The 26,737-nt window shown below is 39.1% G+C and overlaps 1 protein-coding gene across 1 annotated transcript in view; it reads right to left on the minus strand.

Annotated features, from left to right (window-relative positions):
* Positions 1 to 5,602: 5,602 nt before the first annotated feature.
* LOC133023470 (carbonic anhydrase-related protein 10-like) overlaps positions 5,603 to 26,737 on the minus strand; it is a 107,252-nt gene continuing 86,117 nt past the window's right edge. The window contains exons 4-9 of the mRNA XM_061090507.1: positions 16,824 to 17,009; positions 14,776 to 14,871; positions 14,570 to 14,642; positions 10,530 to 10,684; positions 8,874 to 9,048; positions 5,603 to 5,625 (exon numbers count right to left, since the gene is read on the minus strand). Coding sequence (XP_060946490.1) covers positions 5,603 to 5,625; positions 8,874 to 9,048; positions 10,530 to 10,684; positions 14,570 to 14,642; positions 14,776 to 14,871; positions 16,824 to 17,009 — 708 coding nt within the window. The remainder of the gene's footprint in view (positions 5,626 to 8,873; positions 9,049 to 10,529; positions 10,685 to 14,569; positions 14,643 to 14,775; positions 14,872 to 16,823; positions 17,010 to 26,737) is intronic.

The raw sequence follows: 26,737 nt of genomic DNA on the forward strand, positions 1-26,737 counted from the left end.
GAGTGAAAGAGATGCAAGGGGGGACAGCCACAGATACAGTGATGGTGATGGAGACAAAGAGAGAATAAACTAAGCAGAGACGCAGCATGCTAATAACCTGAGGGCAGAGCAGAGTGAGCTATTCCCATGGCTACTTGGGGGATACACACAAAAACCAAAGCAGACAGGAGGCTGGTTAATACTCTGCATCAGACCTAATCTGACAGCATTCAGCCCAGGTGAGAGCTAAATAAACACACAAACACACACACACACACACACACACACACACACACACACACACACACACTCACACGCACACACACACACACACACACACACACACACACAGAGAGAGAGAAAACAGGCTGGCACATCCACAGCCTCCCCTTCGCAGTTACAGCTCTGAATCCAAAATGAGAATAAATATTTGATAAGGAACGCCATGTGAGTTGAATTTGCAGCCAAAGCACGTCGCTCAGCATGTCTTTGGAAAAAATAAAACAAAACACCACTGTATAACAGAGGATCTGGGTCAAATACAGTGTGGCTTCTTCAGGTGGCCTCCAGCTGTTAGTGGACCTCTCTGTTTGCCTGCAGACCTGTGTCCCTTCGATGGATCCCACCAATGGTGCTTAGGTAACATTCACCTTTATGGCCCAATTACCTCCTCAACAATGGCCCGTTGAATCCAAAAAACTATTATATCTGATATTTTATAAAGATGGTTTTCCATTGGGAACCCAGCAGAGCTTGAGGACACAAAGAGTTTCATGACCACTTACAGCACATCTGTCTGTACTGTCTTTAATATGAAAATCAAGTTTCAATCACGCAACAAAGCAAGTGAAAGAAAAAATGGCTTCCCTAGGCTGACTCTTCTATTTTGTTAAGAACTATTGTTAAATTACCGTTTTAGATTGGCTTCTTTTACACAGCAAAGATTATGTTGCATGTGTGACATCATCTTGGTATTCAGGCAATACATGTAGTGAAATGTCTCCAACTAAACGTGCAAGCTTCACTTGGATGTATTATTCACTTAGTATGGCTAGTTTGTTCTACAGTGCTACACTTCTGATGGAATATTACAACTCTTAACAAATCAGTTTATGTGCTATTAAGTTTCACCTCCACCATTATATAAAGCTATCACAGTTATTTTAATGTAATTACAAAGAATGTATTAATTTGCATTAGGATAAAGGGATAGGGTTGGGTTTGTATCAGCTCTATGTGGGTTGTCCTTTGGGTTTATACACTTCATTGCATCTTACATGGTGTAATGGACAGACTGCTACTGCCTCCATATACTGTTTGTGGGCGCAGACATGGCCTCGAGCTAACAACAGCAGTCTTGCAGCTAGGAGAATGGTTCGAAAAAAATACATTTCATGATGCCTCTTGTTCATACCTTGAATCCATCGACCCATTTTTATTTTCATTGTTTAGTTTAAATGATTTTATAAAAAATTTATTGTTTCTCAGATTTGGATACAGTTGCCTAACAGACATATTCACAAATGCTCACTAATTATATTCCATATTTTGAATGTAAAAACGATCAACACCTTATATGATTTGAGTCTTTGAGTTGGTGTTCCACAGGGATCCATTATTCTGTATGTTATATACTTCATCTACATTCATCCCTTGGTAACTGTATTATTTATTTTATCTTTCTGCATGGTAAGTGGAGGTGCCACGGGGGCAACAGCAGAAACATAAGATTGAATTTGTATAATGTTGATCACTGTATTTATCCCTGTTTTGTGAACAATTCTTTTTTTGTGGTTGTTTAGTGGTGTAGTAAATGGAAAATGGTCTGTATTTATATAACGCTTTTCTAGTCTTAATGACCACTCCAAACGCTTTACACTTCAGCACTTTATCTTTGAGGAAGAACAATTTAGGTTCAGTATATATTTCCCAAGGGCGCAAACTTGTTAGCTTTACTTGTGCTATTTGAGCTTTGGTGACATCCAGGTTGGCCGTTTCCCTCTGTTTCCAGTTTTTATTCTTAGCTAAACTCTCAGGGTGTTGGCTGTAGGTGTTGGCTGAAAGATGGCAGGGGTATAACTGAAGTAGTGAAATTAGACCCCGGAAATTGAATCACTTTTTCCTGAAGGAAATGCACTATAATGCTGGGAGCTGCAGGTGCTGCTGCAGGTGGTATTGAATGATGAACTGATCATAAATCTGGTGCTCACACAAGAAAGTGCAGTCGCTTACAGAGCTGCACATACATTCTGGTGATCTGAAGTCACATCCAACAGAGAGAAAGATCTGTGAAAACAAAGAAACTACACCAGAGGGCAGCACAAGACTACTAATTATATGTTTAATGTATTGCATCGTTATTTGGAATGATATGAAATAGTATTAAATTGTCATAGAAATACAAAAGACAATACTCTGTAATTTAAACCTTCAGAGGTGTACACTACAAAAGACTTGAAATAATTGCCTACAGCGAAACTTTACCTTGGTGCAACAAAGATCCAAACACCAAGATGACCAAGTCTCTTATCTGATCACCAGCATCGTTGCTTGTGTTTAATTTATCAATAATACATCTAAATTAATTTATTTTGCCAACAAACCAGACTGCTGAATCTATAAACATATCAGTTGAACCTGCTTTCTTCACTGACACAGAGGAACATGAAAAGCCTAAATAAATCAAAACTCAGCTTTATAAAGGGAAGAGATACAGGACACGCTGAGGAGACTGAAATAAAGAGATGGTTGGTTTGTCTGTGGTACTTTGTAACCATATCGCGTGTGTGTGTTTTTGCACAGACTCAATAAGACCATGGTTACTTTCTTTTGCACTACACTGGACAGATTCTTTATTGTACATGTTTATATTTTATATATTTTACTTGCTTTGATATTTTTTTTTAACTCTTAAAAGCACGGTATTCATAGTGGAAGGCAAAGAAAGAATTTCATTGTACAGGACTGTATATATGACAATAAATGCTTTGAACTTGAAGAAGACTCCTGACTGCACGATGGCAGTGTTTGTATAAAGAATATTTTGGCTTCCTTTCTGGATAGTGGGAGGAAGTGGGGACGTGTCGTCCATCTATAAATACTGTCTATGCTGTAAAGGTGGTGATGTTTGTGAATATCTCCACTGAGCTATATATGATCACACTGATCTCCAGCCATGTGACAGTTCCATCTATTTATTACAGTTACATTATGATTTGCATCGAACTACATTGTTTCCCTCATGACATACAACATCACAGCAAACTGAACAAAGCAATCCAACTAGTGTTATGTGTGTGTTGATCCATGGTTGATCCATGGTGTCCATCCACAATATGCATGCTTTAGGTCACTCATTTTACAACTTTTTACAAACTGCACTGACTGATTTTGGGCAGAATTAGAAGAATTATAACTCCAATAACAACATGATATCCTAGAAGGACACTCTGAGAGCAAATATCTCCTCTAAGGCTAGCCACCATCTCACCATGTTACAAAAAGAGAAAGAAAATCCTGGATCAGCCCCCTTAATTTGATCCGCTCTGGAAGAATGGGTTCTTCCTTGGGCCATACCTCACCCTTCCACCAATTGTCCATAAAATCCATTTAGTAGTTTTAGAAATCTCTTGTTAATAGAAAAACAGACAGCAATGAAAACATAACCTCCCTGGTGGAGATAAATAATTATCATCAACAGCAGTTTTCATCATCAATGCGATTTCAAGCCAGTGAAATGAAATTCTGAAATGAAATAACTGAACTCAGAGATCACCTTTGCATCTCTTCATCTCTGTGGTTAAATGTGACCCACCAGTCCATGTCCTAATAATAATGGTTAACTGATTTTACAATGATGTGAGTTGATTGTGAATTCTTCCTTCATAATACTTCTAGTAGACCCCTTGTGTTTGAAACATGTTGTAATGCTAAACTAAGCTAAAGCTGCATCTTCCAGGCAAAAGGGCAGCAGTCGATGATCAGTGTAGAAGATATTCTATTATAGAAATGTAACAAAAATAGGCTATCCTATGGTTTTGATGCTAATTATAGACAACATCTGGACAGAAAGCAGAAGTGATATTTCTGCATCACTGTGAAACCGTATGCTTATATTTACACAAATGTTAGGTGAATGAGTTTGGCAAATGTAACGCTGTCACCTGCAGATTTACACAAGCATTGTGGCTTCCATAGAGTGGACGTTTCTAGTTCTAAAGAGTTATTTTAACCCATAACCTCACAAAACAAGTAGTTAATGACATGCCCCTTGGCTTTTTATGAAATTTGCTGTCGTCAATTAAGCTTATTTGCTGGACACACTAACATTTGCAGCAGGTTGCAGATACACACATTGTTTAATCAATTCCCCCCACTGTTTGCCCATGTCATTTTGTTTTCGCCAAAGCCATAAGCTTGGGAAAGTGGCAAGTTAGCGGTCAATCTGGTTGTTTGATAGAATGAGGCCTTCACCATTTTTGATTGAACTTTTGTTGGTGTGTCTCTAAGCTCTTGAAGTTGCAGAGGGGAGGCCTGCCCTTTATATTATGCAAAGAAGGGACCTAATGCGCAGCAGATTCTCTCACCTCTTTTTGATTGAATACCTTGAAGGCAAGTGAACTATAACAAAACTATGGAAAATGAGTGACCTATCCTCCCTCGATCGTCAGTAACTCCGGCTGTGTCTCACAAATCACTCATAAATCACTACATAGTCCACTATATGGAGAGTAACCATTCTGCAGTGCTGTCCGAATGTTTAGTGAAAGTTTTTATACCCTATATGGTTCACTACATGGACAATAAAGTGCTTGTTTCCAACAATGCATCATGAAAAGTAGTGTACAACTGATGGGCACTAAGTAGTGTCCGATTGCTGATAAGCAAACTATAAAGTCTTCTTCATAGAGGTCCCTATTTAGTCAAGTAGGGGTTAGTGAGGAAGTGGGTGATTTCGGACACAGCCTCTGTTCGGGTCTGCAAAATGTCAGAGTTGCAGTCACTTCCTGTTTCTTCCACCTGTAATGAGACACGTTACATTCCCTTATTTTATATTCTCTTTCTAGTTATAAGTTAAACCATCACATTGTTATACCTCACATCATACCACAGAAATGTAACAATCCCTCCAATCAGAGGATGATCATTATTGCCTTGAATGTGGACGGGTGATGATCACAGCCAAACAGCACATACTGTAGTCTTTAGATAACATCCATTCTTCTGAAAACCAGATAAATAAAACAATTGATTTTTAACATCTCAGTCTTTGAGAGTATACACAACAAGTAAAAACAAAGTACCGTGTAGACATCAGAGGTCTTATGCTTTTTTTCGCACTTTGGACTCAAGGTCTGATCTCTGTCCTCTCTGTGCTGGCCTGCACAAACTGTGTTAAAGTTGTGGATGTGTTGGAGGCCAAGCCGGCAGACTGTTGAGTTTGGTCAGTTGAGCTCATGTGCGATTGAGTTGTCTATCAGTTGTCTCTTAGCTCAAGCAGCAGGCTCACTTCAGCTATCATGGGTTCGGCTCAGCTCTGATTTGCCATGTGAAAAAAAACAAATTTAAATAATGCATTCCTTTTCCTCTCCTACGGTTCTGCAGCTCGTCATCTTTTCATCTCCTATTTCAGGAGCCACTGATTCACTGGTGAAGAGAAGAGAAGAAAAGGGAATGGATTAGTAGAGAGAAAGGATAAGCCAAGTGAAATAATACAGAATAAAGGTGCTGCAGGTTTCAGGAAATGTGAAGAAAAAGACAGTGAGACGCGAAATGTTGGATAATGAGAGGCAAAGTTAGTAGAGAAATAAGACTACCTCTCTGTTCCAATTTTCTTCTACTTTATGCAGTGATGAAATCCTTATGAAATACTAACTGCTACTACTAGGGCAGTGCCCATTCTAAACATTTGGAATGGGCTGTTTGTTTGACCTGTGGCGAGGCTGGTTGCAGCTTCCTTTCTGAAACAGTCAAAGTGACCTGCAGTATTTCCGGCACTGCAAGTAAAGAGGTGCTGAATAACTCCACAGAACCCCAACGCTGCACCACCGCTGCCGCACAAGGAGCTGTTCAAGGTGCGGTGAAGCTCCACTTAATACACATCCCTGTGAAATGGATAATTGCCATTGTTGCAAACACGCCCGTTGTCATGATTCCCAGATGTGAACATATTGTGTCATCACACCAAATTCAACACTGCACTTTCTTGGGCCTTTAATGATAAACTAACAGACAGAGACAGTCTTTTAGTTAAAGAGCCCAAACAGTTGACAAATGCATCTGTGGCAAACCATCACCTGTAGTTTGCAGTGTTTTTTACATTTACTTGTACTCTGGGAATGAGCTCTGACTGGTTGATTTCAAACATTTTGGATAACTTTACTGTCTTATCACAACTACCTCATCTTTTTGAAAACTTTGATCTTGTAGTGGTTAAAAATTCTACAAGGTACTTTTAAGTTAAGGATACAGAAAGTCACACCTACAACTGAGATCTCAGAGATGTGAAACTTTACTACATGGCTACACTATTTTTGTGTACAGTTTTTTTGTGGATGAACATCGCTTTATTTTTGATTACGCTGCAAAATGGGTACACAAATGTTGAGCATTTACAACCCCCCCCCCCCTATGTTATTTGTGATTGCAATACAGGTTCAGTGTGTAGAATTTAGTGACATCCAGTGGCGGCCTCTTTAGAGATGACCCGCTCCCGTTATAAAGGACCCATTCTAGGGTAAAGAAAATAACTTAAAATTTAGGTGATTATACACTAGTGAAAACATCACAAGGATTATTTTATATTCAATTTCTGACAATAGATCCCTTTCACCTAAAGCTTTGGGTAATTTTATTAAAGAGTAAGCAAAAACATAAAGCTTCGGAGGAAAATGTTTTTTTGTGGATGTTGTTTGGCATTTTCAGTAGCCAATATATGTGCTGAATGTGTTCACATTCCCTGCAACAGAGTTGAAAGACTTCTCGCCACCACTTTTACCTACACCTGAGGATTTAACCGATGAACCGGACAACATAGGTTCTTTCTTTCCTCCTGTTACTTTGCATGATTTCATGAAGTTTTGTGTCTGACTGTAACTGACTGTGAATACAACATTAGGCTTGTTGCTTGTTACTAATCAATAAACACAATAAATCATGACCTCTTTGTTTTCTATTAATATTTAATCTGTAGAATCATCTCAAATAGCCTTAAAGACGAAAACAAATTATCCCAACACTAGTGTCCCATCAGATATGAAAGCATCTAGTTATGCCTTTTCCTATTGATTTGTTGTATGCTGGAGGCCATGTACAATATTTTTATCATGGCAATAATATTTGGTAGTAAATAGTTAATTGTCATTTTTTATCTGCATTGTAGTAAGTGTGAAGTTATCATTGGAGTAGAATAAACATTGCTATTTTAATTGAATATTTGCCGAACTTCATACATAAAAAATGATGCATATTTGACTCGATTATGTTTTCCATCTTACTTTCTTTTCCTACTTTATGTGTTCCATCTATTTCCTATTATTCACCCTATCGGACTCAATGGGCATAAAGGGTCACTATAAATTAACTTCAGAATGTATGCGATGATGCAGTTAGAATCTGTGGTGAACATCTTTACGTCTTGTCCGGCTCAGCTTTAATTAGGTCCACATGGTATTTCTGTTTCTATTTCTGTTCTCTTCGACTGAACACAATTAGTCTGTCTTCCTTTTTTTTTACACTGCCAGCTACGACTGGTTTCCGACAACTCGTTGCCACTGTGTTCGCGATACTGTTTGACCTTGAATACAGAAATTTGTTTTGCAGCTCTGCTTTGTAACAAGCTATTATCAAAGGGAGCCAGAGGGCGCAAAACTATTTGATGCTGTGGAGAGCAGATCAATAACAAAGCTATTCACAGTGCACAGGAGGGGTTGTCAAGTGTGTTCCTCCTGAAGGATACAATATACCTACACACTCTCTGCACGACACATCCATGTTTGTTGCGTGTGTGATGTTTCGGCTTCTCTTGAACGCCAACCAGCTAGCCTACGCACTCCTGCTTTTACATCTGCACCAACAGACAATAAACTCCCACTCCTACTGTACACACACATACACACACACACACACACATATTTGTGTATGTGTCATACCCTTCTCCTGCTCCAAGGAGATCTTTGTCTCCGTTTCATCCTCCATTTTTTCAAAGATTTTTACAACTAACCTAAACCTATTTTGGTTTCAGACCATAAAAAGATAGCACATTAGGGTTACTACTTATGTATTTTACTAATACTGTTGTTCTCATTAGACAGTGTTGTATGGATGCATAGGGCATATAAAGTAATTCCATTTACAACACGGTGGCGATTGCCAAAAACCCATTAAAGATATGAGTCTCAGGACAACAGCAGAGACCTAACTGGATGACAGTCAAGTCTAGATTTTCTGCTTTCATCAGAAGTATGTTAGTTACATTATTTAGTGCATTATTTATTTCGTCCTTCCTGCAGTCTCCCATTTAGACTATTTATGTATTACCTCTATCTACCTTGTTGACATCTGTGAGCATTATCTCATGTGGTAACGCTTCAGTTTATAGCCCGCAACTGGCTCCAAGTGTATGGTGTAAACCTTTGTGTGAACATTGTAAAACTCCACATGAGACAATACAACACATTCTACTGTGCTATGAACTCTATGAAATTGTAAATGTAATATGGCTTAATATTCACTGTAAAACTTTGCTAAAACAAATGGAAGTGACAAGTGCTAATAGAGATTTATTTGTCACTGGATTTAATGTGATTTTTCCTGGCTATTTATAAGGGAGTAAATGGACAAGTAACACAAGTAAAAGTAATGGAAACTGTCTCTCTCTTCGTCCTCCAGATTACCTCTGTATTGTGGGCGGAGGGCGCGGTTGTTCGGGCAGTCGCGGCCCTGCTTGTTGAAGTTGATGTTGGTCCGGATGCAACGCTGCAGCAGAGGCTGGGTGGGCCGGGTGTTGTCGCTCATACTCATGAAGATCTTGTAAGGCTCGTTCTGGCTGAGGAGGCGCAGGGAGTGCATCTGTGGAGGATAAGATGGTAGATGGTGTTATCAGAGTTCAACTTGTTGAGTTTTTCACAATAACAATTTAGTTCAGCTAAGTTTAGTTTAATTGAAGAGGAAGTCACCGTGCCACCACTTAACCTGCAGTTAATCTCTCTATGCTGGCTCCAATAAGTATAGATGTCAAGCACTCTGTGTGATTATGCAACTTTCTGCTCTCTTCTCGGAAGAGATATATCTTTCGTCTGCAGCTGAATATTTGTCGACTTTCTTCTGTCCTGATGTCATTAGGGAGCTTGTTCCACCATTTGGAGCCAGGACAGCATACAGTCGTGATTCTGTTGAGTGGCTAGCTGTCCCTGACAGTGAGGGAGCAACAAGCTGATTTGCCGATAAAGAGCATAGTGGAAGAGCTGGGGTGTATGGTTTAACCAATGACCTGGATGTAGATCAGACTTGATTGGTTCGCAGCACTTTACGCATGCAACTAGTGTTCTGAAGCAGATACAGGCAGCTACTGAAGTAAGTGGAGGAGCCGACTGTGTTGGAGAACTTCGGTAGTTTGAAGACCAGTCAAGCATGCATCCAGGATAAGCTGCAGAGGTTGGATGGCACTAGCAGGTAGACCAGCTAGGAGGGAGTTGCAATACTCTAGGCGTGAGATGACCAGAGCCTGGACCAGAATCTGTGCCACCTTCTGAGTGACAAACATATATCTACACAATTGGGTTATTGCAGCGATGTTGGCGTAAAGGGATAGTTGACTGTCGACTAGATCTGTTTTTCTATTTGGATCTACAGCTGTTTACACACACACTCATAAATAGGGTATCAGTCCCCTTAATATAAAAAGCTTGTTTAATTACCATATTTAGTCATCCTGGCCTAAATACTAGACCATATTATTGCCATATTGAAGCATAATTGAATAAAAAAACAAACAAACAATTCAGTTAATTTGCTAAATAAGTACAGCCAAATCTCACTTGAAGCTTGGTCCTCCTGTTAGTGTTTGTGCCTCTGTGTGAGATGCTTTGGTCAGGAAATGTGTGTTTTTAAAGCTTGTTTGTGTGCTGCACTCTGGGTTGAAGAGCAAGGGCAGACCCAGTCTTAACACTTTTCGTCTAATGAAAGTAACAGTGGTATTTGGATTTGGTCGGATGAGAGCATATTGACCGGTCAAACAAGAGACCAGAGCCCTTATTTGTAGACCTTCAGACTACTGTGAGGCAGTGTAACCAAGCATTTGGATAATTTCCTGTGCTCCATGTATATGCACTGCATTCTAGTACATTACTGGTGCAACCACACAGCCACTTTTATCTAAAAACACTCGTGAAAATGCAGAGGATTTCACTTAAAGGTTATGAGGTCCTTGAATTTGCAATTCAAAATGCCCAGCGCCGGCAAGGATTTCCTAAATTGCAGCAATTTTTCCCCCAGCCCCCAGAATTTCTGTTATTTTTCCTTTCACATTCAGATATCCTGCCCTCACATACCTGCATCTGTGTCACGTAGACAGGCTTGTTGATTAGTATCCATGTGGATGTCTCGTAGCAGGGAGGGATGGTGATGGAGCCCTCATAAGTGATGTAGCGTGTGGTGTCAGGGTAGAGGTCCGCTATGTTCAGGCCCATTAATAAGAACGCATCATCTGAAGAGAGAGAGGACAAGAGAGAGAGAGGAGGTGAGTGTTAAAGTGATGCAGTGTGTTGTGTGAATGTCTTTTATGTTCACACCCATTAACAAGAATGCTCTTAAAAAACAGGAAATGAATTATGTGTGTGTGTTTGTTTGTGTGTGTGTGTGTGTGTGTGTGTGTGTATGTGTGTGAATGTGTAATGGAGAACATTGCGTCCGAATATACACTTATGATGTTTGGACCTATTAAAAGAAATTGCCTGTCTGAGAAAAAACATAAAAATGTTAGTGAAAAAACAGAGAGAGAGAGTGTTTGTGTGTGTGTGCGTGTGTGTGTGTGCGTGCGTGGCTGTGTTTGTGTATGTGTGTGTGTGTGTGTGTGTGTGTGTGTGTGTGTGTGTGTGTGTGTGTGTGTGTGTGTGTGTGTGTGTGTGCGTGCCGGTGTGTTTGTGTACTTGTCTTAATCAGGACTGTTCACACATTCCTATTATGGGACTCACCTCCCATTTGTGGCCAAAAAAGATGTTTCCCACAGGCTGAAACCTTCAAGGTTAAAGTTGACTTTTTGTTTCATATTAGTGTACATCTCCAGATGATTAATATAAGTCACTGGCACTTTCTTCCTAAGGGAAAAAAATAAGATGCTGCATTTGTTTGTGTGTGTATGTGTGTGTAGAGACTGGAGCAGAGATTCAGAAGTTTGCAGTATAGCAGTGAACTAGTGAGTATATGCAGTTTAGACCAGGGGCGGATTTTTTTGGTGTGTTTTGTGTGGCCTGGAGGTCTTACTGCTCGTGTAATGTGCCCCCAGTCTCCTTTCAAAACAAAAGAATCCAAGACAACATGTAATAAATTAAGATCCTGTGGCAAAAATATTTTAAAGAACCTCAACATTATATCTTACTGATATTTTAGACACCAACCCAGGATCAAAGGCATATATTCTCAGGGAAAGATTACTTTTTCACAGGTTACAGATGTAACAACAATATATTTTTTTGCTCTATTTAAAAAATCCTACAGAACACACGTAGTGCACACTAAAGTATGTGCTTTTTAAAATATGTTCCAACTTATTATTATTATTGTTATTGTTATTTCAGGGACAGGGACAGGCTGAGTGAATCAATGTGCTTCAGGCAGCTCTACAGCTCAAGGAAAGATTTGACTCATTTGAAACAGTTAAAGAAATTTGAAAATCAATATACGGCCTTCAGTGTTAAAATTATGGCGGTGGCCACAATTAAATCAATGTATGTGAAACACTGAGTGTGTAAAAGTGTTAAACTACTTTGTGTTAATTATGAAACTGTAGCAGTACAGAGGACATCAGCTCAGTCCATCAATACATTTGCGGTTATACAAATAAACGAATGTGGCCTCAGAATATGGTCTGAGTGATTCAACCTAAAATCTGGCCTCAATGCGTCTTTGGTTATTTCACACCTGAAGTTAGAGCTGCCTAGTTATGATTGGATCATGTCAGACAAATGTGAATATCTCAACAGGGTCTATTTGTCAGTAAATAAGTGCTACAACTTCAAGACAAATTTCTATTTGTCTTGAAATTTCTATCAAAATATACAAATTAATGAATAATGGATGGGTCTGCGAGGCCCCTCCGACCCCTTTCAAAAGGTGCAAAATGCTTTAGTCCCCTAACTTCTCTGTTGCTGCTGCAGCTGGAGGCAGCAGGAGCATCTGCTGGGTCTGGTCTTTCCCCAAAAAGAGCAAAAGCAGGGTAACAAAAAAAGAAAAGAAAGAAAGAACATAATTGGTTCAAACTTATTTCAGAAGCTGTTCAGATCAGGCCACTCAGCCTTGGAGAAACTAGGTTGGAACATATTTGCATTGTATGGCATAAATTAATCAGTATCATAAATTAATCAGCATTATACCTACAATGCTATATGATACATCTATCAACATTAGCAGAACTACACTTCATGAAAAGCACGGCACTCAGTTACAGAAAGAGCCACAGAGAGTGGAGCAGTGGTACGTCCCCACAGTCCAAACCAAGGATGTGAGACAAATTATGAAGTAGTATTTATTTAAAGTTAATGAAAGCAGTGAAGTGTGATGAGCCTCAAAGAGTTCTGTAACATGCTTGGTAGAGCTGTGCAAAAATATCCATACAGCTGATTATCGATGGTATATATAGTCCCACACTTACTATCTGTTTACTATTTCTTTCAGGCCTATCTGATAGAGAGTGTAGGAGTGCCCAGTGCATTCTGGGTGTTGAAGTTTTGGACAAAAGGGAATACCACAGCCTGTTTCTCTGTTTTCCCCAGTCATGTTGCACCAGCTTTGAAGTTTTTTAATTTTTTGATTCCATAAATACATAAATAAAATAAGAATCATAAATAAATAAATAAAGTTTTGTTAGAAAGCCATCCTCCCAGCAGTGAAATATTCCCTTAAATGGGACAATATGCAGTTTATTTTCATACAATGTTAATGCCAAGTGCATTTCAGTTCAGTGTGACTGCTCAGTGCCACAATGTAATGCAAATATTTCCCCCAAAGAATTGGAATTAAAAATTAAGAAGTTTTTGTCCGGCGAATTTATTTTGTATCATCAATAACGTATGATATTTGTATTAGACTATCAAGGTGATACACAACAAGTTGTATTTTTCACATCCTCTATGCAAAAATAGAAATGGTAAAATAACGGTATGACTCACAATCTGTATTGTATTGCAACATATTGTGATGTATCAAATCGTGACCCATGTATTGTGATACGTGTTGTACTTTGAGGTCCTTGGCAATTCACATGTTTTGGTTTCAATGGATTCATAGAAACCCTGGTCACACTGTAAAATATAACCACTACACTCAGCCTCTCTGGATCACTGAGCTGCTCCAGGATTTGAGCTGCAGTCATAACAGTGATGATCAAAAAGGTCGTGCACACCTCACAGCAGGGACGTGCAAAGACATTTTGGGGGGGGCAGGGGCTCAAGTGAGAAAAAGGGCATTTCTCATAATTAGCAGCGCCGCTGCACTGAGGCGCATTACTCTGCAGGTCAACAAGTGACTCCGCTCCTGTGATATTTTCTAGTCATCACTGACTTTTCTTTATAAATCTGCTGATTAGGTTCTTTTCATCTGCTGGTGTGCTCATATTGATAATCATAAATCATCATGGAGGGGTTTTTTGTATTTACAATTATAGTCACAATTTTGACCATATGGAAGTAAAATACTTGAGTTACAAATCACAGCCAACTAAATACCCCTCACCTCACCCTCCCCTTCCAAGCATATGTAGAAACATGCAAGGTCTCTAAAAGAGAAATCGGAAGGGCTTATTTTAAGGGTTAAAAAATACAGCAATTATTTGTTGGATTATTGTTGTTTGTGATAATCCCCCCCCAAAAACATAATTCTGAATATTGTTTTCCATTGATACTGATAGATCCTCCTAAATCCTACACAGTGGGCCTTTTAATGCCGCGTTCCAGACAACTTGGATGTCAGACTTTTTATTAATTGCCCACCTCTGCTTTGTTTATGTATGCAAGGAGGCTGCACTGGTCCCAGTTAAATTGACTCATCACGAGCCAAATATACATCTGCTTCTCACAGTCAGCCATGTTTGTCTACATTTGACGTTGTGCCATATGCAGCGTGCACTGAAACGCTTGGAAGTCAAAACTCTGAAAATTTTGATTTATATCCGACATTTTTGAGAAGTGCAGCCAGACACATACATGTGTTGATGCTCAAAGCAGAATTAGCCGAATAATACAACAGAATGTGTGTGTGTGTGTGTGTGTATTTGTGTGTGTGTGTGTGTGTGTGTGTGTGTGTGTGTGTGTGTGTGTGTGTGTGTGTGTGCGTGTGCGTGTGCGTGTGTGCGTGTGTTTGTGTGTGTGCATCTTACGTTTGTAGTTGATTCTGGTGATTGTGTCTCTATTGAGCATTCGGTTGAGGAAGGCGTTGTTGTTTTCAGAGAGCTGTGATATGACAGAGAGAAGAGGATACATTTTTCATCACAAATCATACACACATGCACTATTTAATAGGTGTATTTGTTTCCTAATTGGTCCTTCAGCCTGTTCCACTGTACGACTGGCAGGACATGCTGACCTTAATGAATATGGAGACCACGGCGATGCCATGAGGGCTCTTAGATGCCTCAGTGTAGTTGGCGTACAGATCTTGGTTATAATGAATCAGCTGGACCTGAAAGAAAGACACAATGACACTGAGCATCAGATTGTCTTTGGAAAGATGATATTATTGAAACCAGTATGATTTTCATAACCACAAGTCACCCAGCATTTCATTATGCATATGCATATCATTATTTCATTCATTTTTGTAGTGACACTGATCGTCAATCCTTAGTAGCAGAATTCTTCAGAAGTCATCCTTACTCAATAAGACCAACGAAATATTGAATGATTTGAGGAAAAACTCCACCATCAGCGACCCAATAGCAGTCAGGCCAGTTTATTAGGTAGAATAAATAACTCAGGTGGGGTGGACAATACTCTTGTGAAAATGTCTTCAACTCGTTTTGATGAATCTGTCCTCACAATCTTCTTTGTCCGGGTCACCTCAAACACAGGACATTTCAGGCACAGCCCTGAATGCTCGGCTGTACGAGGACAGGAGCCTGAAAAAGGTTTGTGCTTTTCTGGATGAATCACACCATCCTTTTTTCTGTATATATAAGCTGCTCCTGTCTGGCTGCAGATATATGCTGGACACACAGCTACAGAAATCCATTTGTCTGAGCTGCCATTGGTTTAAATTTATTGAAGCCCTGCTTTTACATTTCAATGTACTTATACTTATTTTATATTGCATTTATTCTCGATCTCTTGTGTTCCTTTGAGGTTTGTGTTGATACTGCTGTCTGTAATACAAACTGCAACAGGGAAAATAGATATCCTCGATTCTTGTTCCTTGAAGATTTGCTGAACCAACAAAAAACCCAGAAGGAAAAATGGATTTAAAAGATAACACTTTTCAGAATTTGTATTCAGGAAAATGGGTAATTTATTGTCTGGCCCAGTGGACAGTGGCTTGTGGGTCAACTTCTTTAAAATGGGTCAACTTCTTAAAAATACTATTCCTTCTCAGCATAGCACTATTTTTTTAAATACCATCTGCTTCTTAGTTATTAGGAATACAGCTAATACAATTATACAATACAAGTCACTATGGATACCAGCTCTGTGGGTAAAGTGACCCTCAGTCTTTTCATGTTTTTAATGCACTAATTGCACTCTTATTAGAGTGCTTCTTATTTCCTTTAGCTTCAAACTTCAGTTGTATATTTCTTAGTTTTATATTGTGGTAAAAATGTAAGGTTCATCATAGTGGTATGAATCCATTAACAGGCATAATAGCTGAACATATATATATAGTCCTTGTATTTCTATCAGAGAAACTTACATTTTCCTGTCAACCAGCGCTGAGCTCAAGAAAAGAAAAACACACACATACAACTCAAACCTGCTCATGCAATCATAAATTCACCTACAGAGGATAATGACTTAAGTTACTGTAAATTAAATGACATAGCAATGGCTCTTTAGCGGGAAACTCTCTGGTTCTTTTGTTGCATCAAATGAATATTTCTTCCAGTGAGATACAACTTGTGATGTACTCTGAAGATATGGAACCACGAATCTAATGTCCACAACAAGAGTATGAGGTACCTTACAAGGTCACAGCTTTGGGTGTCTCTCTGGACATGTTGAATATACAAAGCAACTGCAGTATTTTGATCCCTGACTTGCAACACACAGAAAGTCTCAGGAAATGTCCACCCAGCACCAAACTCCACACACACAGAAACATCAGATCTTCCAATTTTGTCAACCCGGTTTGAGAAGCAATAAGAAGAGCTTTAAAAACCAGATTGAATTGAAAAGCACAATTCTTGTTGTGAGATGACTGTTAAAGAATAACTTACTGTGTCATGTCATGTGTGTGCATCTTCCTGTGCACATGCAGGTGTCTGTTAATCGGTGGTAAGTCACAGAGATGAAATAATCATGTAGTCACTAATCCAAATAAGCTGAGCAGTTGTTCTGTCTGCCACCAGCAATTATCAGCCTGTTACAGTTCATTGCTCTGTTGTTGACCTGTGTGCACACGTGTCATTTCTCCGTGTCTCTCACCTCTCCAGGAAAGCCCTGCCCGTTGAGGAGATGTTCGGAACCCTGGGAGTCCTCGCTCCCAAAGTGTAGGCGGACCTCTTCCAGCCGGTAGCTGTAACCCAGCGGGCCCCCCGAGATGTTCACCAGGTGGGCTTTGTCGGGCCGCAGGGACACATGCTTCCCTGTGTTGTACATGGTGCCTCCCATCTACAGAGAAACAGATGGAGAGAGAAATGGAAATAAATATATGGCTGTAATTTCTCTGTGCTCCAGAAAATTCATTTTAACATTAAAATTTAAAAGTTGAGTTCCTGTAATTGTCTTGTCATAAAATTGACTGGGATCGAATTTGATCGCTTTCAAGTCGTTAGTCCAGTCACGTCTCAAATATGTCAAATCTAACATCAGAAAATCCCAATTTAAATCTCAAATCCTTAATTTCTCAAGGCGCAAGTCAAATGAGAAGCCGACTTCCTTTCGAAGAATCTCATCCTGCTTTCAGTTACTTCCTGACACGTTACCCTGTTGAATCTACTAAATTTATGTGACCCGTGCCAAGATTCTCTTTGGCTGCACACACACTGTTGGCTGTCAAAACTGTGCTGCAGCAGGCTGATCACAAATCAGCATATTAAAATCGAAAACATGGCACGCGCATCAAACACAACTCTGATTGAATGAAACCCAGGTTAAACAGTAACCCAGGTTAGTCTGGTGTCAGACAAATAAAAAAAGGCTTCTTTAACAACAGCTTGGATGGTATAGAATGACATTTTACAGCCTGTAATGGAATTTAATAAAAGTTGGTAAACACATCTCGTGATAAATAGTTATAACTCTGGTAATCCCCTGACCAATAGCAGGTACAAATCACATTGCAATGTCTTGCAATCTGGCTAGCGTGCTAAGATAATCAGGTAAGGATGCACGATGAGCCAATCAGGTTAGCAGTCCAATGCTAGAATTTAAATAAAAGCAATGCTGTTCCCAAGTATAGCCTCACAGTTCCATTAGCATTTAGCATTGCTTTTCCTAGTGTAAAGTGCCAACAAATTAACATACAAGAATTGCTACTACTTTTCAAGACTTTTATCATTTTTATTTTATTTTATCTTTATTATTTTGTATCCTTTTTGTATGGTAGTGTAACGTGCTTATTACAGACTCCTTTACCCTAATTCCCAGAGTGAGTCATGGGGATGTGGGAAATCTAATTCCCTCCAGCGTTTCCGGCACCATGGCTCAGTTATATAACTGCAGTTGACAAAGTGCAGAATTGAAACAGTAGGGTGTGTGTAGATGTATGACGAGGTTAACTTCCACTTTTTAATATTTCCTATGGAGGCTTAAGTGGAACAACAGGACACTTCTGCTTTTCACTCTGCATATTAATGTCATGTTAGACTCGAGGCAGTGTATGCTGTCAGCCGGGAAAATACTCGAGTGCTGTCTTAGTTTTTATTTCATGAAGGAGAAAATGAAAATGGGCATATCATATTTAACTGAATTACTATGTAATGGGCCTGGAAACCTATTTAGACTGATCCATGGACCTCTTGAAGGGCTTACGCTGTCCTACTTCACACACAGCCAGCCAACCACAAAGGGAGCCCACAAGGCTGCAGCTTAATCAGCAACTCCTGCTGTGGCTGCAGCAGAAATAGTTAGCACTAATGTTAACCTTGAAATCGAGTCCAAGATGAACATTCATAATAAGTCAACTTTGTCCACTTTTCTCAAATTCTTTCGGTGACTTTCAAGGTGAAGTAAAATGCGTCAGACAGGGGTAAAGGGTCGCTGATTAGTTACCTTGGCTGTACACCATACAAAATACTGCAGTCCTGTAAAGAGAGTGGGAATAAAGATCTTCCCTAGAGATTTGCCCATCAATACAGTTACACTTTACTTAGTTTGTTTGTAGAATGATTCATGGAATAGGGACATCAACATTTATATAGTTGTCTAATGTTATAATTCTTATTTACACCGGGTTACATTGGATTCTTTTGTGATAATGTTTGAGTCAAAGAACATAAACAAAGGCTATATGAAAGAAAACTGAGCATTAATAAGTGGGGTAACTGGTGTTAATTGCAGGTCAGTTTGCATAATCACTGCAGTGACGCAAGTTAAAACAGAAGTTTAAAAAGCATAACAATTTGCTTCAGGCTCTGTTCAATGGTTCATATGGTGAGCCAGCACCTCTGGCTAAGTCACAATATTGTGTTTACTTTATCTTTCATGTTATACCAAGGCTTAAGCTAAGACATAAGACTTGGTGTCATGAACAGAAACTAGATAAAAGTTTCATAAAGCAAGCGACAGACACTAAAACTAAATCTAAATGGAAAGCATCTGGGGGATATGCATCTTCACGTGTTGTATATACCACAATCAGGCAATGCCTACTTTCATCAATCATTTCATAATGATGTCAAAGACTTCATGATTTAAAAATTGTATTTACGGTTTACCCGCCCTTTGCTTTGTTCTGGAATTATTATACACATTCCTCTGCATTTCAAACACACATAGTACAAATAAAGCAATCCTGTTTGCGTTGATTAAAACAGCTTCTCCTACTGCTCACATGACTCCAGAGCCGCATGTTGTCACTTTCTCACAATGCCCCCTGGCAATTCACATAAACCATTAATGCACATTACCTGCATACCAACCATATTCATCATACATTTTTTATGATGTTCGCTATATTCACATATTCATTAGTGCTGTTTGTATATAATAAATTAGGGGAAAGCACTCAGCCACAGTTTAATCATGACATGCCACTGCTGGGGTGGGATGAAATTAAGCCATTACTCACCAGCCTGAATTCTATTCACAGGATAATCCTTAAAGAAAACTGTTTTAATGAGGATTAAACATCTAAAAAAGTGATTTCACTCCTCCTTGTGATTCAAAGACAGGTCTGCTATAAACAGCACAGAGGCTGAGCACAAGACATATTTAATGTAGCAGGTTTCATGTAATAACATTTTAACATTTTATTTCTTACGGCTCTCTTACTTTTTGACTTGTTTGAACAAGTGTTCTAAGTTGGATTTAGCCTACAATGATGCAGATTGTTTGTTTCAACCTGATGAATGCCATCTGTTTGTTTGGAGTTGTGTATTTTAGAGATTAGCTGTAAAATGTTAGCTGTTCTGATTCAGCCACAGTAATGCCAACCAAGAGCACAGTCTCAGTAGCGACAGCAGTAATTTTAAGAAATCCCAAAAGTCCAAAATGCGAAAACATTTCTACAGCTGTGTACGTAGATAATATACATACACAGTGATTTTACACTGTCACTGTTCTAATGCAGCATGTTCACCTAGACATCTATCTGTGTAAAGACCCTGGGGTAGCCATGGCTGAAAGACATTTCAACTGGCCCAGAATGACGTGATTATACATTTCACTTCCATTATTGTCCTGTCTTCACCGAAGAACCAACCAATACTTGAGAGCTGAAATGATTATTTACTGACATGGCATCAATGTTGTTTGTCAATTAATCAGAAAAAACAAATTAAAAACGTTCACTTGTACCAGCTTTTAAAAACGTGAAGACCTTCCACTTTATATGGTTGTAAACACAACACTAATGGGTTTCTGTCAAAAAAACAAATTTGAGTGTTTTAACTTAACCTTCAGGGATTAACGATGGGCATTTTCAGACATTTGATAGACCAACCAGTCAAACCAATTATTCATGAAAATAACTGTCAAATGCACTGAAAATAAAATTACAATTTGGTTGGAGCCTTACAGCCCAAACCGATTGCAACAACTTGGCGATTGGTGGACTAGGTGCCATTGCTTTCCCCTATTCCTGAAGTGCAAATGGAGCCCAATGGTGAGCTGCAGTTCTGGAGACCGAAACACTTGGTTTAGGAGAGAGGCCAGAAGAGAAGGAACAGACTACTCCAAGCTTACAGAAAGGCTACAGTAACTAGGGTAACCAACTATGTTGAAAAGAGCACCTCAGAATCAGAATCTGGGTTCATTGCCAAGTCGGTTTAAACATACAAGGAATTTGCTTTGGTGTGTTTACTGCCAAAGTTTAGTGCTAGTGTTTAGTACTAAAGTATGTAAACAATAGAAAGAGGATAGTGCAATATGTTGTAAAAACTAGAGGAGAATAAATGAACAAGATTTCAAATCTTGAGGTGGATGGTCTACAACAGCAGAGACCATGTCAGGTAAGATCAGAAATGTGACAGTTGAGGAGTGAACCTGGTCTGATGCATCTAGATTTCTGCTGAGGCTGCAGATGGTCGAGTCACAACTTGGCATCAACAACATGAATCCATGGAGCCAACCTGCCTTGTGTCAACAGTCCGGCCTGCTGGTGGTGGTGTGATGGTATGAGGACTGTGTTCTTGACAGCCTTTGGGCCCTGAACACCAATCAATAGATGTTTGTCACTCTATACGAGTATTGTTGCTTACCACGTTAATGCCTTAATGGCTATTATCTTTTAATGGCTTCTTCCAGCAGGATAACGTTCCATGTCAACAGTGAACACAACAACTTCAGTGCCATTTGATATATGTGGTAGAACAGGAGATCAGCAGCTTGAAGGTGCAGCTGACAAATCTGCAGGAATGATGAGACGCACTCACGTAAACATGGAAACAGATCTCCAAGGAAGGTTTCCAACATCATTTGGAATTTTGGAATGACTTGAAGAACTGAGGCAGTGGCCACAGATGAGCAACATTAACTTAACAGCGCACATGATTTTTCACATCTTTTAACAAAAATGCATTGGATGACGGGGTTGTTGCACAGCAGTTGGGATTTGGCAATTGTGCGTCGGGGCTCCCTGCACTGGATTGAGGGAAACAAATCCAACATATTCCCTGTAATTGAGTACAAACAGGTTAAAGCTGTTTTAATGTGAAAACCCAACCACAGTCATAGAAATCTTCAAAGCCTTCATCTGTTTTCTGTCAAACGTATAATAGAATCAAATATCTGGAGAGAAAGCGTCAAGACAGAAGGGTGAACAGAGAGAAAGAGACAAAACATAGGCAAAGGGGAAAAAAGGTAAGAGGAAAATAACTGATATACTGGGTCATTGCAGTTCACATTGGATGAAACTATCAACTGAACACATTATTTCTTCTCCTTTTCCTGAGCGGAACAATCAGAACCATGGGTGTATTGAAGGGTTTCTCCACAAGCTATGCACTTTCAACACTTTCAAGAGGTAGAGCAGGTTCTCCACAAACCAGAGGGTTGGCGGCTCAATTTCGTTCCCCTCTATTCCGCGTGCCTAAGTGTCCTTGGGCTTGACAGCTGTGCTGGCAGTGAATTGTCCGTAGTGGAGATAGTGCCACATCTAGATGATCTCTAAAAAGGTTTGTGTGAATGGGTGCAAGACGTGGTTCACAGCACTATAATAAATAGTGATAATTATCTTTCAGCACAGTTTCAATGACTGTCTCTTCAAAATGTCACAGACATAAACATTTGCAACACTTCCTGAAGCCTAACCATTTCAAAATAAAAGCACTCAAGCATTTCAGTTGATTGAATCTATTTGTTTACAAATGTTTTTTTATGCAGGAGTGGAAGATGCACAGCTTCATACTGTATAGTGCTGGTATTTAAAGACTCTTATACAAGGAAATATGGTAGTTACACAAGAAACCTCACAAAGGCTTCAGTTATAATAAAAGTAAACTCAAAAAACGTCAGGTGATGGGCATTAGTCTCTCTCTCTCTCTCTCTCTCTCTCTTTCTCTCTCTCTCTCTCTCTCTCTCTCTCTCTCTCTCTCTCTCTCTCTCTCTCTCTCTCTCTTTCTCTCTCTCTCTCTCTTTCTCTCTCTCTCTCTCTCTCAATAGGTACCATACAAGAGCCAGATGTTGTTTTTTTTTACGCCATAATCACAGCACCTGCAGGACATAGATAGACTTTCCTTTTTCTGGTAAACACGTATGTTGATCAAACTCCTCACACGCAGGGTGTAGTGCAGGCTTTTATATTTTACTATAAATGGAACCGTGCTCTAAATCCAGCAATGCTGCAGAAATGAAGACATGCAGTAGTTATGAAGCCATACAGTGGTTTTCAAATTTCTCTAGATTTTGACAATGTCTTGTTATGCTTGGCTTCAGCCTGCTCCCTCTGCCTGTTACCAACCACTGCCAGTGAGTCTATTAAAACACGTGTTATCCAATCTGTAATGTATACAACAAAACCCCTGTGTATTTTTAAGTTTAAGTGTGAGGTGTTTGATGTTAAAAGGGAGTTTTTCTTCCCCACTGTTTCTAATGTTATAATGTCTTCATCTTACCCTGTAAACTGAATTAAATTGAACCACTCAGAAAGTGCAGTGGTCGATCTCTAAAAATGAATCATAATTGTGTTATTTATGTAACCTTGCAAGGGAAAACAGAACGTATGTGCTTCTGACTTGGCACAAGGGTTATCTGTGCAAATTGGTGTTTTAGTGATTGATCAGAGTGAAGGACTTTTCATCAAGTAAACAGACCACGTCCAAGAAGGAAACCATTGCTCACAAAACAGAATAAAACTGTGAGACAAAAAAAACATTGCCAGAGTGCATGAAAATAAGTCTGGTGAATGTTGGCAGGAAATTATGTGGTCAGATGAAACCAAAATAAATCTGTTTGGATCAGATGGAGTCCAACATGTTTGCTGTGGCCAGGACTAACTGTGACTATGTAGTGCCAACTGTGTAGGTGGGAGTGTGCTGATATAGGGCTGCATGAGTTTAAAAGGTGTGGAGATGACATCAGGAGATTCTGGTAAAAACTCCATCTATTCATATATATTTTGCATACTTGTACTTGTATCTAAGTGAAGACACTAACCTAACCATCAAAACTAAATGCCTGACCCCAACCCTAACCTCAACCTACTTTAACCCTAAAACCAAGTCTAAACCCTGAAATAGCTTATTATAAGTGGGCCAGAAAGTGAGAACTGACCATAATATCCTCTCACACACACACACACACACACACACACACACACACACACACACACACACACACACACACACACACACAAACACACACACAAACACACACACACACACACACACACATACACACACACACACACATATACACACACACACAGTATTTGGGTCGCCAAAATGTTATTAACAACTCAGTGGGGGCATGTTGCTCCTGCTCTTCCATGATAATCTGTGACTTACATTGCATCAGTTTAGGAGGAATCAATCGTAATATTAAATTATCTGTTAATAAATATTGGTCACATTTATATATAATGAAGGCATCAAGCCTTTACTAAAACCTTTCCTAAAATGCTTGTCTAAATAAATCATATTTCACCAGCGCAAAATATGTTAAATACCATGAATCCTGAGTTCATCCCAAATTATACAGTTCACACTTTTTAAATTTGGGAAATTGCGTCATGAACTTTTGTTGCAGAGAGAGTATTTTTATAGCCTTGAATTATAAGGTCAAGCAGCAATTTATAGAGAATGTTGCTTCCTATCTGAATCACACTCATCTCACCTGGAGCGATCTCAGAGCACCTCCAGTGTTGCAATGGTACATTTCTGGATTTGGGGCACAGTTCCCTGAATGTTGGTGCTTTCCCCCATATGTGCTTTGTCCTCAGAACTGAGATATTCCCGACCCATTTGTTAATACTGGAATCTGGCAATACCAGGCTTGTAACTGCTGACTCTAACATTAACCCTCACAAAATTATAACAATTTCACATTTAAAAATATCATGAAATATGGTGTATTAACAGCAGCAAGTACCATAAATAACCAATTTACAGTAACCTAATACAATAACCTTTTCTTCCCCACAATGCTTATTTCCATTTGGAAAATATTAACGGAACTTGTAGACTTTTTTTTTTCAAGAAAAATAACATCTAATTAATTAGATGTTTTGTGATTTACAGATACAGATTTCTATCACTCCTTGTCTTGGGAGTACATACTGTATAAAAGCCACATCATTTAATGAATTTAGTACAGCCTATGCTCATTTTTGTAGCGCTGATAATTTAATTAACAGGATGAAATGATGACGTATATAAAAAACAAAACAATAGAGAATTAGATAACATATACAGTAATACATTTTTTTTCACTTGGTGGTTATGTTTCTCCCGGGTAGTCAGTGGCAATAAAAAGGAAACAGATGGGAGAGAGTAGAGCTGCCTTATATGCTTTTTGGAATGTGATGAATTATTATTGTTTAAATTCAAATGTTGTAATATAAAGGAGAAATACCAGCCTCAAAAAACATCATAATAAAACACAATAAGGAATAATTGTAAGAGGAACAGATACTGACAAAGAGGACAAATCAGGAATCAGTCAAACAATGACAAGAGAGACGTCCCAGAGAAAAGCTGAATAATACTGAAAACAGACAAATATGATAAAGAGAAACAGAATGAGGAAAGAGAAGTATAGGTAGGATGGACGGATATAGAAAAGGGTTCAGAGGAGCTGTGGCTCCTGAGAAATGGTAAGGAAAATGAAATGCTAATATTTAAGAGGAAAAGTGATCAGTCCCACCTGGACCATGGCTGTAATAGACCACTACATAATGCATGTAACCCTATTGAGCACACAGTGAGGGCCAAGGTTTTAATTTAAGCCCTCTGCTTTGTCGGTTACTATTAGAGACAAGCTCCCTGGCTATTCCTCTGCGGGTTTAATTATCACAATAGAGTAAAGTGAGTAGATAGTTCTGCTTTGCAAGCGCTTTTATAGCTTCATGCTGCTGGGGGCCAATCATATCCAACAAATCCCAGCTACACACTTGTGAAAAAGAGACACAATGCTACAGGGCTGAGCATCTCCTGCTTGGATAATCCCCACTTCAAACTCACATCCTAAAGATGAAAAGAACAGTGCTGTATATACGGTCATTGTGAAGCTAGGAGCGGAAAAAACACTCAATGCTTTTGGAAGTCAGCCATTTTCTGATTCGGTTTTGGAAAGTGTTTCAAAATGAATGTTAGATTTAGATGATAACACCTGGAAGTGAAGGTATAATAATTTGGTCATGTCAATTCTAAATCTAAAAGTTACATCTTGAGATCAGCCACTAATAAATCTTAGAATTTAGAATTAGAATTTTTATTTTGAAGTTGCCAGCATAGATCTAGAACATTGATGTATGAAGTCAAAGGTTCAGGTTTTTCACCTTGCTGATGTAGGCAACAATATGCCAAGTTTCAAAATGAATATGCTAAATTACAAATCTATTATGGAAAACCCCAAGTCATGGATGACTTTGGAAATCCAACCTTTTTGTGCATTTGTAGCAATTCTGTATTGGTTTTGAAAAACGTTTTAAATGATCACATGTGGAAGTTAGAATGTTGGAATTCAAAGTCAACCGATATGTCTTCTAAATTCCACATCTATAGTAATTAGAGTTAGATGGAGTTTCAGTATGATAAATGGAAAGTAAAATTTCTGTGTAAATAACAAATGTGTAAACTTCTTGTTGGCTTGAAAACTCTTTCATTATCGACTATACATCCAAAAAGCCATGCCACTAATGGAGCGATACCTGCAAGCTAGTTCAGGCAGCCAACTCGAGCTGCGCTGCTCCAATCATGTGACATCCACCTCATGACATACATCATGTCAAATACCTTGCTCTCCACAATCATCTATTATACACACCCACCTTATTAGCCGGTTTATTTGGCAGAGAAAATTTCCCATCACTCCCTTTGCTTGCCCAACTTCTGCGTCAGTATATCTGCCAGTTGCTTCAGCCCCTCCACCACCATCCACCTGTAGCCTCCGGATGGGGCAATAAAAGTATTTGCTCATCACTCCCATCATATCTATGTAATCATATCGGGGGGATTGGCTGGAGAATGAGACTAGACACCAAACACTAACCTGTTCTACTGTTGCAATAAACATTTGAA

Source organism: Limanda limanda, chromosome 17 (assembly GCF_963576545.1).
Source record: "Limanda limanda chromosome 17, fLimLim1.1, whole genome shotgun sequence".
Lineage (NCBI taxonomy): Eukaryota > Metazoa > Chordata > Actinopteri > Pleuronectiformes > Pleuronectidae > Limanda > Limanda limanda.